This window comes from Onychostruthus taczanowskii, unplaced genomic scaffold, assembly GCF_017590055.1.
Source record: "Onychostruthus taczanowskii isolate IOZ18803 unplaced genomic scaffold, ASM1759005v1 scaffold50, whole genome shotgun sequence".
NCBI classification, from domain to species: Eukaryota; Metazoa; Chordata; class Aves; order Passeriformes; family Passeridae; genus Onychostruthus; species Onychostruthus taczanowskii.
In genome coordinates, this window is record NW_024502569.1 from 793,758 (window position 1) to 806,352 (window position 12,595).

Sequence of the window (12,595 nt, forward strand, 5' to 3'; positions counted from 1 at the left end):
GAATGCTATGAAATATGAATTCAAATGACATAGACTTTGAGAAGGTAAACATTACACTCTCAAGGAAAAGCATATTGAGTTCTTTCAGAAATTGTGTGAACTGTTGTAAAACTATTCTTAAAGACTCTAGAGTGATTTCAATTCATTACTTAATCCTATCAGTTTTGTACAGTAAATGACTTTTTAAAATTTTTTTTTAAAAAGAAACAAGGGTAAAATGTAGAAAAAATTAGAGAACATGCCCACAAAAAAAAAAAAAAAAAAAAAAAAAAAAAGGGAAAAATCTTGTAAGCTTAATTTAGTTTAAGTCCTGGTTAAAAGAAGCTTACCAGACTGTTGTTTCCACCTGGCTGTCGTGCAGCTGTCGATTGTCTAGCTGGGCAAAGAGAGGAAAAAGAACCTGGATCCCTCCGATGGAATGAATTGCGCTGTGAATGGAGTGGGTCACAATAGCTTTCACATCCTAAAGGCATAAAGGAAAAACTACAATTAATCTCAATTTTAAAGGACAGTTAAAAATATAATTCTGAAGCACTTTAACACCAAATTGAGTGCAGACTTTTTAAAATTGTGTTTCAATACTTATACTTCAATTATAATGACTATATTTTAAGGCAAACGTTAAACAGATAATTTTAAGTAACATGGCAAACTGTGCCGTGATACCTAAATATAGTATGAAGTCTGTATTTCTTATGGAACATTTTTTTCCTTGCTTTAGAAAGGGAGCAAAGAAAGAAAAGTTCAAGTGAAAGTTACATTAATAGCTGACAGAGGACAAAAGAACAATCTCTGTACACTAGCAGACAAACCCTCTGTGTGATGTTCAGCCAACGTTAATCACAGAACATCAGCTTAGCAGCACCAACCTGAAGCATGAGAGCATGGGGGGAGTGTACAAAAATGGAAGGATTCTCCTTTGGTGAGGATTCAAGGCAGAGCTGAGCATCGGTGGCCTTTGCGTTATAGGTAAAAGCGATGCTGCTTGCGAGTTTCCCATCATACAGCACTTGTTTGTGGTGCTCAGCCAGATGAATGTCACTCTCGGATTTAAATTTGAACGTGCTCTGAAAAAACCCCGAAAGTTTTACAAAGTAATATAGACAAATTCCTTGCCACAAAATATGCAAAAAACTACATTGAACTTGAGAGAGAATAAATAAACTACTAAACTTCACTTGCATTTACCAGTAGCCTAATGCTACTGAACAATGAGATAGATTTGTTTCTGTTTAGTCTACACCACATCAAAGTGTCAACACATTATTTGGTATTTGATATATTATCTCTCCTATCAGCATCAGTGTTTACAAGTTTCAGAAGTAACTATCTTAAAAAAACACACATTAACTGACCATAAATATGTTAAAATAAAATTTGAGCATAAAACACATTAAAATAAAGAACAAATTAAATGTGCTACATTTTGGTTCATATGAGCTCACTCAAATTAGAATATAAAATGCTATACCATGTTGATTAAAGGAATAGTTATTTTTGAACAACATTAAAAACTATGCTTCGTTAACAGTCAGGAGTATATACAAATAAGCCACTTAAAATAAAATCCAAAACCAATCATAAATACCACATTTTGCATTAATTATTTGCAAATTCAGAGCTTTTCCAAGGAAGACGGAAAATGAACATATGATTCATATCTGATCTAAAATTAAGTTTTTTGGCAACACTGAAAAATCAACAAAGGACAAGAAGATAGATTTCTGTCTTTCTGCAAAGCACTCTCAGATATACTTGGCATATAACAATAATTAAACAGTGGAAAAAGACAATTAGTAGTAACACAGTACAGTGCTGTACTGATACAAGGAAAGCAAATTTGTTAGACATGACCATCATTTTATTGCAAATGAAAATACAAATATATATATGTGTGTGTACATATATATATAAAACATTATTGCTAAAATATTTACCAAGTTTAAAATAATTTATTTCTGAGATTATACATGAATCATTTCCCTTGCTTTCACTGCACACAGTGACCACAATTCTCTTTATCGCTTTGATCCTACCAAACATCCCCTTTCCCCCACACTTTGAAATCCTCTATCACTAAAACAACTGAAAGTACCAGCACTGCGGTTTTTGTTATCCATGCTAGAATTAAAACAGGCAATTTATAAGCTACCAGCTTCTCTTTCCAAACAAATTAGGAGTTCCTACCATTGATGCAACCCCATAAACCTCAGAGTTCTCAGGGCCGCTGGACACCCCTAAAAAATTCTTTCAATTACAGCCAAACAATGGGAAAGCACATCTGTATTCTCCAGTAAAAGAATCTGGTGCTTGATCAGGAACTGCTTGAATACCAGCAGCTCTCCCCCTTCCTTTAGCAGCAAGACTGCAGCTTTTTTATTTACTATTTACTACATATTACCCCTGTAGATTCAGCAATCATACATAAAATATTTTCTTGTACTACATAATAGGTTTAAGCAAATCTGAATTTTGGTGCTATTTTGTGTCTGTGTTCATGAATTACTGTATTTTTACTCCAGCCTTACATGACAAAAAGATTGGTATTGCAGCACTGATCAAAACAAACTCAGAAGTAATATATGGAATAATCTGATAAGTTGCTTTGAAATGCCTGTGGGAGGGTTAGGAGGAGTGGCACAGATTTAGATATTAGAACAAGGCCTTGAGAAACATCCTTTATAAACAGTTCCAAACACTGGTATCAGATGCATCTATTCCTCTCACATTACCTCCCTGCCCCTCCATTCTGTCTACCAGCCCCTCGGGATCCCAGTGCAGACAGGCTCTCCTCTCTTTGCTGCCTGGGAACAAGGATGGGCAGCAGGGAAAGCACAGTGACAGCAAGGATGCTGCTCTCATTTCCTTTTTCTTTCTTCAATCTCCAACAACTGAAAGGGTCCACAGAGTAGGGAAAAGTCCTGTTCAGCAATGGCAAGGCTCAAAATGAGTGTGCTTTATTACAGATAAAACTTGGGAATGCAAATATTGAATCATAATATGATTCTACTAAATATAGTTTCAAATTTCAAGATATATTATGGATTAATTTGGGAAGACTTGATGGGGAAGAGACAAATGACGTAGTTCTATTGCCAATATATTTGCCTTTCTTCCCTTTAAAAATCTGATTATGAGTAATTTCTTTGCAATAGCTAGTAAGAGTGTCAGTTTCTCATTATTGCTTCTCATACAATGTAACATTTTCTTTTTTAAAAAAGCCTTTTACTACAAGTGAAAATGAAGTATTTCAAACTAAAACATCTATTTGCTTAACAAATAAATTTTTGTATTAGGGCATGCTGGTTATAACCAAATAAACTCATAAGAACGTGCTGAGCAAGATCAGCATGGATGGACTATGAACTGTTTCTATGTTACTACACTCTGTACAAGAATGTCATGTGCAATAAATAATATGAACATTGTAAATAAATATCCAACTATTTGATACAATTATTTTAATGACTTCTCTAGTCAATCCTAAAACCTGTAGATTCTGCCTTCACCACAGAACAGGAGTGGGACAAGGTGAAACAGATTAATTTTCATCTGCAGATCAAGTTCTCACTTTGCCTGAACTTTGTGGCTTTGGTGTCATCTGCAAGATTATTTACTCTGTATATTAACAGACATGTACAAACTGGTAGATAATGCAGCTTTCTCTGTTTTCCAGAGGTTTAATGGCAGTCAGGGTAGACTAGGGGCATTATGAAGGATTGAGAGGGCAGCTGAATGAGAGGCAAAATCATAGTCTTCTCTCATGAGCCAAGTAGGTAGAAGAATGGTCACTTCCCCTAAAGAATCAGATCCTCAGATATAATGGACTAAAGTATGTATTTTAAGTCAAAGGAACTACCATATACTGTATTAGGAAGGAAAAAAGATCTGTATGACGACATTTTCCAAAAAATCTCAACTATTTTGAATAATCCTTTGGCAGAAAAGTTTGGCACAAGGGAGTTTACAATTCATCTGGGGTCTTTTTAGGAGGAGTTGAACTGTTGATTTTCCCCATTGGCTAACAGTACTAACAATTAGAATGAACAAGAAATGTAGTGAACTACTTAAGAAAAGTTTCTGAAAGGCCAGTTTGCTTCAGCAAGTTGGGTAAGAGCAAGAACATGATCTCTAATATTCAGGAATACAAGCTATATGTCAGTTGAGGCTCCCTTAGACTATTAAATCCCATACTGAAGTATTCTGAACTGGTGGACCTTTGCACCAGCACAGAATCTGAAAGGATTTACAGAAATAACCTTAAATGAGATATGGAAACAGGCAGGCTTTGAGTGAAAGCTACAATTGGTGCCTTGGAATATCTAAACTACAATACATGGTTCCTTTTCTGGTTGTGAGGAGATCTTGTTTCAGAAAAAGGTCAAAAAAAGTCTCCTGTTTTGTCTTGTTTCTGGGCGGAATAAAAAAGTCGAATAAATAAATGCTATTACCAGGGTAGTGCTCTGGCAGCCTGTTCTTTTTAACCAGTATTAAACAGTAAAATATACCTCCAGATTTTCAGACATCAGAAAAAATTCCTTCAGAGAGCAAGGGGGCATTAACTGCTCTGTGTACATAACCTGAATCCAAAAGCATGACACACAAAAGAAGAATTTCCCCAAAATATTAAATATAGATGACATTGTAAAAAAAAAAAAATCACTAAGAAGCTACAGGTGTGGAGAAATGTAGTTTAATGGAAGCCTATGAATCAAGCAGGGCAACTTGACAACTGTAATAGGGCCAGTGCACTAACTACTGGAAATGTCATTTCGCTTGAAAACTCATATCTTTATCAACTCCTTCAACAATCAAAAAATATTACATAATAATTTGCACTTCTTAAAACACATGACAGCCTTATTCCTGTTTGATATCACACCAGTATGTTTCTGCATAGTGGAATTCAGTAATTTAATAAATTTGTAAATTTTTACAATATTTATTATTAAGAAATATAAGGTTACATTAATTTATTTTGTATGAACAAAAATATTTGCAGAAATATTTGTCTAAACAAAATACTGCATAAAGTTTGGAATAAAATACTCCTTGTTTGCACAGGTGATGGACTTTTCCTAACTGGCTTAATATTTTTAGTTTCAAGGCAGATTTTAAACATCATCTGTATGCAATACACTTCTTCTCCAAGTAATCCTGATATACATGTGGTTATTTATACTACATGGTTACATACCATAAAAGCTATTTCCAACTGCCTCTGTCATTCAAGCACTAGCTAAAATCAAACTATTAAGTGTATGCATTTTCTACACACAAAATTAATACTATTAGAATCTAAATGTTGATTTTTACTTATGGCTTTTACAAGTTTTTATTTTCAGAGTATGTGATATAAGTTGAAAAACTGAAAGTCTGCTTTGGATGAAAACAGAAATTTCAAAAATTAGAAAAAAGAAAACTTGGGAATACTGATAGTATAAACTGAAATTCATTATTGTTTACCTAGAGTTAGATTAATTTTCAAGTATTAACTACAAAGGAGTTTCTGCAGATTTCTGTGAAATATCTGTGTTGTTTTTCTCAAAGAAATAATACAATACACACCCATTCCTAGATTATAGGTCTAAGTTTATGCACTAATTTTTCCAATCTGTCCCCTCAATATCAGCGATGAAGTATGAATAAAAAGCTTAATTTTTACCTTAACAGGACTGTCTGAAACCATATATTTGAACAGAATTGTTTTATTATACCTTGTTGAATGTTAGTCTTCCTTAACTCACATTTTTAAATACAAACAGTAGAGAAGAAATGTATTTCTCTGGCATGCAGGGCACCAAATACAAAATTTTCCTAATCTGATTATGACCAAAGTAATTAATTTCCCATACAGACATATTTCAGCTATGCTTTAAGGAAAACTTCCATCTTTCAAAAAGGTGGTAAAAAATTAGGGTCAGTTAGGATACTTGAAAACATAGTCTTATGTTGCTGAAAACAAATCACATGAAAAAAAAAAATCTATGTGATTCTAGGAGGAATATTCACATGCTTCACATATCTTCCAATTATATCTCTCAATCATTTTATTTTTCCAGTTTTATGCTTCTTAAAATCTGGTATTACCTTATATCCAGGTCCTAACTGATGTATTGCAAAAATCTGTGCTGGGTTGAGTGCTTCAGTGAATACATATACTGCTCCAAGCTGGCCACAGAACACTCTATTTGCATCAGCAGTCTCCGAAGATCCAAGAAAACATTTATCATAGCTCTGTATCAGAAAGAGGCAGTTGATAATGAAATAATATTAATGCACAGCTACAAAAGCCACAAATAAAGAGAAACTGGAAGTAAAAAGTTAAACCGTCCATTATCAATCCTTTTTACTACCCTGTGGTGAATATCTTAATTATCTTAATTTTGAATATTGTAGCATTAATTGTTTTAGTCCATATGACTGGCTGCTAGGATTTGTTTTCTATTAATTGGTCAACATACAACAGAGTAAATGAGAACAGTATATTCAAGTACAAAATAATCCCCCCTATTGCCTTCTAGGAACATGACACACTTTAACTTCCTTGTAATTGTATTCAAAACTCCTACTGCTAATATACAAGAACACACGCTGGAATACCTCCTCTTTCACTGCTGTGCCAATAGAGCTAAACACCTCTAGAAGACAAAAAGGAAACAAATACAGATTTTTCTAATTTACAGGTGTTGCACATTTTCCCTCTCCAACCCAGCAGCCTATAATGATTTGGTTTGACCTTAAATCCTCTTCTGCCTTATTCTATACAGACAAGAGTTATTTTCCATTCTTTCTTCTAAAAACTATCCCTCCCTTCTGCAGTTAATTATCCCTGCCCTTCTGTCTGTCTGTATCATATTATTTCAGATGAGGGATGATTTTTTGTGGCTATTTTGCAAGGATTTGGTCAAGTTTTTAAGGTGTTTCCAAAAAACCTAGCTGGAACAAAGACCTGAGAAACCAGAACACATGATGCAGCATAAAAGGACAACAGGAAGAAGCTCAAGGATCTTTGAAGGTTATTCTCTCAGCTTCCTTGAGTCACAGGTGCTTTATTGAATGGAAACAAGGATCTGACATCACTCTTTGAGCTGAGCCAATAGAACGTGCATTAGGAAACTTGTTTTGTCATCTGGCTTAACTGCTGAGTTTTACCTTAAAGAAAATTTTTGTCAGTCTAGAGAATGAAATCAAATATGGTGAACTGTTACAGCAACTGGTCTAGGTGGATAGGCTGTTAACAAGGAGGAGACACAGGTGTAATGACAGACAAAGATCTGGAGCTCAGCTTTAAGACAGAACAGGTGAGGGAAGAAGCATCCAGGATTTTGTCTATCATTCATCCTCCTTTGATTTACGTATTTTTTTCCCCCTTGGAATTTCTATTATTTTAATAAATTTTGACAAAATTTTATATCTTCTGGCAAAAACCCTACATTAAAATTGATTCACAATGTCATATCCAGGATGTACAGTGCAAAAGACGAGTTCAACAGACCCCTTTGACTCCTGGTAAACCCAATGGCAAAATTTTATAAAAATTTTCAGTTACTTTATTCAAGTCCTGCTTAGCCTTGAAGGCTTTCATGACAGTGTGCCATTACTGTCAGAAAGTATTACATCAATTAATGTTGAGCAATTGCCCTTTTCAATGGTTATTTGAGGAACTTGTCTGAGCTACTCATGCCACCTTTTTCCTAGCTAATACTTAAATATTCTGAGACTACATTCCTTCATATTATAAGGGTATTTTCCTGAAATCTTCTAGTGACCATTAATTGTACAACAACTATTGTAGCTCTCAACAGATGAGTTCTAATTATAGTTAAGATCTAGGTTTCTTAGCCTCCAGTAATTTCCTTTTCTGTCTCTATTCATTCTTCCCAGTTTATACTTTTCCATTTCTGGCACCTCATTCTTGATTAGTTGTTTCCATTATTTTTAACTGGAGGAGAGGGCTAACTCCTGAATTCCCGGTAATTTTATTCACGTCTGTTCCAGATGCCAGGTAATCTGTAATCATGAGTTTGCCATGCATGTCACTTCACCTTTTTGCCATAATCCCCAGATATATTTACCCCTTAGAATATAAGCTCAATGAGTCCTTTATCACTAGCCATGGTATGTAGTATAGGACATGGAAACAACAAACATTGGCACTGCTATGGTTTTATATTTCATTAAATAGTAGTAATGAATTTGGAGCCAAAAATGGCTCCATGAAAACAGAGTATCAGCAGCATTCAAAACAGAAACAGTTAATTCAAAGATGTTCATAATGTCTTCCCCATTTTCATCCAAATTTCTATCTTCCCTCTAACATTTGGGTGAAACATACTGCAAATATTTAATACATGGAGGCTCAATAAAATGAAAACATCTCTTAATTCAACATATGTTTGTGAAGAATGCAGATCTGAACCCACAATGAGTACATAATGTAATATCATCTATCTGCCAGGCCACATTACATAAGTAGTTAAGAACCTAGTAAATTCATGGCCTTGTATAAATAAGAAAGAATTCTAAGAAATACAGGAAAAATTACTTTAAAATAAATTAATAAATAAGCTTTTTTTTAAGAGTTTCACTGTTTTTTCCCCCCTCTATCTTTACTTCCCTGTCTCCCAGGCTACAAATGAAAATGGCAGACAGAGGTTTTCTACAGTTCTTCCTTGGATATAAGAGGTAAATTTCAGATACTGAAAAAGCCCTCACAAAAATATTAGAGAATGGCAATGCAAAATCAGTCTGGGAAAAAAAAAAAAAAATTCACAGTCTCTACCAAGACAAAACCTATGCTTAAAAAAATGATATTAAATTCCATTTCTTAATGTTAAACTCAATAACGTAAATGTAATGAATGTTTTACTAGTCTAAAAATATGTTTAATCATAATGCATATTGTTCAGTGGTGGATTTGACACAGTGAGCAAATCTTGTCATCAGTAAATTTAGTAATTTTAACACTACATCTTGATAATATTACAATATTCATCCATAAAAATGACTGAATAGTCAGATGCACTTAGTCAACAATATGCAGCTCCTTCCCTTTCTGTTTTCACAACTTGTACTGTTAAGTCTATCAGTGAAAACTACATAAATACTTATGCTCAACATGGGATGTAAAAAAAGAAGAATGATTGCCTGACTTACACAATGTTTTCTTTCCCCCCAACACTATTATGGTAAGGTATTTTATTGACATCTTCCAGGAGACTAAAGTTATATCCAAATGTAAGGGCATGAAGGTAGATGTTAACAAATGAGCTGGATAATTGCTCAAGACTTTTCAAGGGAATACTTCTAACAATTCAAACTTTATATGAAACAAGAAAATTCTAATATAGTTAAAACAAGAGATTCTTTTCCTAGGTAATGCATAATAGTAAGAAGCTTATGTACACACTCCCCTATTTTTTCTTTTATGTATTTTGTACATTTGCATTCATACAGCTTTCCTGAATTTCTTGATCTTTCTATTCTACTTCCTACTATTGACAGAACAGAGTTTTTTTTTCTATTCTACTTCCTACTATTGACAGAATAGAGTTTTGCTATTAAAAAATGGATAGCTAATGATAACTAGTGTCTTTCATAGGTTAGACTGTTATCCAGCGGACAAAATAAAAACCTTAGCACATATTTAAGACTTAAATAAAAATATCTTAAGCTCGGTAAACCAATTTCACCTTAAGAAAAGATAGTATTTTTTTTGCATATGAAATTAGAAAAGAATACATCAAGAAAATACAAACAAAAGGAACAGTTCTTCCTGCTAAGCACTTGTCATTAAGGATTACAGATCCCCACACCATATAACCAATAATCCAGACCAGATCCTCTGAGACCTCAGCTGGCTTTTCAGTTAGCAACTTTCACCTATCATGAAAATATTTATATTATCAAGGAGAAACCATGCTCTGCAAAAACTGAAATGCTACCCTTTTCTTGCAAGTCAAAATGCTACCAAAAAACCCCAAAGAATGGAAATCAGAACCTTTGGAAGACAGAGCTCTCCTACTTTAATTAACATGCAATATTTAAGCTCTCCCTTTCAAATCCTATTTTGCCTCTAGAATTTAGCAAAAGACAGTTCATTTCCCTAAGGCTTCTTTATCCCTTATAGTACTCAGAAAGAACTGAGAACCATATTATAAATAAAAAATAACAAAAGCATAGTAAGTTGATGAATCAAGAACCTCTGAAATTCCATCACAGATTTAGCTGAAGGCAAAGCATGAGAAAATAATTTTGTCTGCCTTCCACAGAACTTTGAGCCAGAAAGAGCAATCTTTGCTGCTTCATTAGGTCCAGGCTCTCAAACTTTACAAAGTAAAAGGTACAGAAAGAGAGAACATGTATACACAAACTCAAAAATTCAATAATATTACATTTTATTAAGTAAATAAATAAGATTGAGTAAAAGAGACATTTAAAAAAATTTGCAAAGATTCTGTGAAAAAAAAATGCAATACTTTCTGTTTTTTTTTTTTTTTTAATCAACCTTAAAACAAAAAGCGGTAAGAAAGGAAAAGCAATAGAAGCTTACATCATTTGTGTTAACATGCCAGGCCATGTCACCATAGGATACCAGCTGACCATTGACGTAACAGCGTATTTCACTGTTTCTCCACCGGTTGTAGATGTGTACAATGCTTATCATGTACCACTGGAAAGACATGAAAAATCAGTACACAGGGGCAGATTTTGTGCTACAAAACATAAAGTTAATGAATGGCATAAAAAAAGGGTGACCAATCTCATAAAGTTACACAAAAAGATGAATCCTTGCAAATATGTAAAATTTAAATTCAAGTCATTGGGACTTCAAGTCCAGTCAACAGAACTGTGTCTAAATGCAATGATGTACCTACCTGCTTTCCTTTATGGGATTAGTGGCAAAAATGCACACATACAATTTAATTTCAACACTATTCTGTAAAAAAAATCACAGCTGAATTTTAAAAGAAAATCTGGAGCTATGTGCTCTTACCTTAACAAAATCATATTACACAACCTCTTTGCATCACAGCTGTTTATCAGAAATTACTAAATAAGCAGAAAAAAATCCCAATAGCAAATTTTACAGCCCAGGTTAAGATGCCATCCTGATTGCTTGCTTTGATATTTTTCCTCTTTTCTTTACCATTCCACCAATTTTTGGACAACTATCATATCATTAAAAATACATTAAATGATCAAACAGAGAGGGCACATCAATTTAGTGCTTCCACTTACTACTGTGGTGATCTTTTCCATAATTTGCTTAACAGGAATAATTATGTCCATGACAAATAAATTCAAGAAGAACTCTGGAGTCTTCCTGCTTGGAGACATTCAAAATATAACTGGACAAAATCTAGAGCAACTTGATCTAGGAGTCCTTTTTCCAAGCAGGGGAAGAGACGAAATGGTCTCAACACATCCCCTTCCAATCTAATTGACTCTATGAAAATGTCACCTTGTCTTAAAAATAGCCTTTTATATTCTAACAATTTGGACAAATAATTGACATTTTCATCATCATCCCCTTCTTGGTATCTTTTTCAATTATTAAATTTTGATTTCCATGTTCAGATAAGTCCCTTTTTTCCAAAGTAGAGAACTTCTGCAACCCTTGGGGATTGTTGGCTCTCTTCCTGAGCTGGGACAAGTAGACACAGAGCCTACTCATATAAAACTGTCTCTCTGTCAGGGAAAATAAAAGTAGATGTTTTCACATGTCGGTTTTAAAATTAGACAAAGCACAGAATTACAAACAAAACAACATGCAGAAAAACACATTTTGACAATAAGCATTACAGTAGTCATCAAATTGAGCTGTATTCTGTTACAAGTCTATAATAACTACAGATATGAACACATATTTTTACACATCTGTTTCCAGGTATTAAAAATTTTTTTTTTCATTTTTCCCTCCATTACATATACAACTAACAGAAAGTAGAAAAATGGTGCTGATCACACAACAATACTTTAGAGCATCTCATTTCTTGTGTTTCCAAGAAAACAGATTTATTGGGCAATGCTGGAATAAAGAAATACTACTCCAGCTTTGGCTTCTGAAGTCATGTAAGGAAACTTTTTTTTTTTTTTCACCCCCAAAGAACCATGAGAAAAGTAATTTTTGTGATTCACTATCATCCTCAAAAGAAACCCCACAACACTATAATTCTTCTGTGTATGATTTTTCTTTCAAAAGGCTTTAAAACCATTTCTGAAAACATACCAATTTGGATTCAACCTCAACTTCCCAAAGAGCTTCATTTTACTTACAGTGGCCTGTACATTGTTATTTATCTATTCTCAGGTACATCTCAGGTAAGGAACTTTTAAACAGTCCATTGGACTTTGTGATTAATGGGGTTTTTTGCTCCTCGTCTTTTGAAAATTTCTGTATTTGGGCAATTTCTCTAGCACTAGCAAATATTTTTTTTTAAGAAGGAAAGGCAGCACTTTACTGCAACAGAATGAACCAAACCAAGCTGTATGACCTCACACACAATTTTTCTTCAAGTTTTAGTTGAAAAACCCTTTTTTTTGCCTAATATTCAAAGTCAGCAATAAAAACTTCTTTGACATTCATCCT

The 12,595-nt window shown here is 33.8% G+C and overlaps 1 protein-coding gene across 2 annotated transcripts in view; it reads right to left on the minus strand.

Moving 5' to 3' along the window:
• Nucleotides 1-12,595, minus strand: part of NBEA (neurobeachin) — a 451,755-nt gene that overhangs the window by 342,596 nt on the left and 96,564 nt on the right. For both annotated transcript variants that reach the window (XM_041416040.1, XM_041416039.1), the window contains exons 7-10: nucleotides 10,556-10,675; nucleotides 6,091-6,237; nucleotides 870-1,067; nucleotides 330-463 (exon numbers count right to left, since the gene is read on the minus strand). In XM_041416040.1, the coding sequence (XP_041271974.1) occupies nucleotides 330-463; nucleotides 870-1,067; nucleotides 6,091-6,237; nucleotides 10,556-10,675 (599 nt within the window). The remainder of the gene's footprint in view (nucleotides 1-329; nucleotides 464-869; nucleotides 1,068-6,090; nucleotides 6,238-10,555; nucleotides 10,676-12,595) is intronic.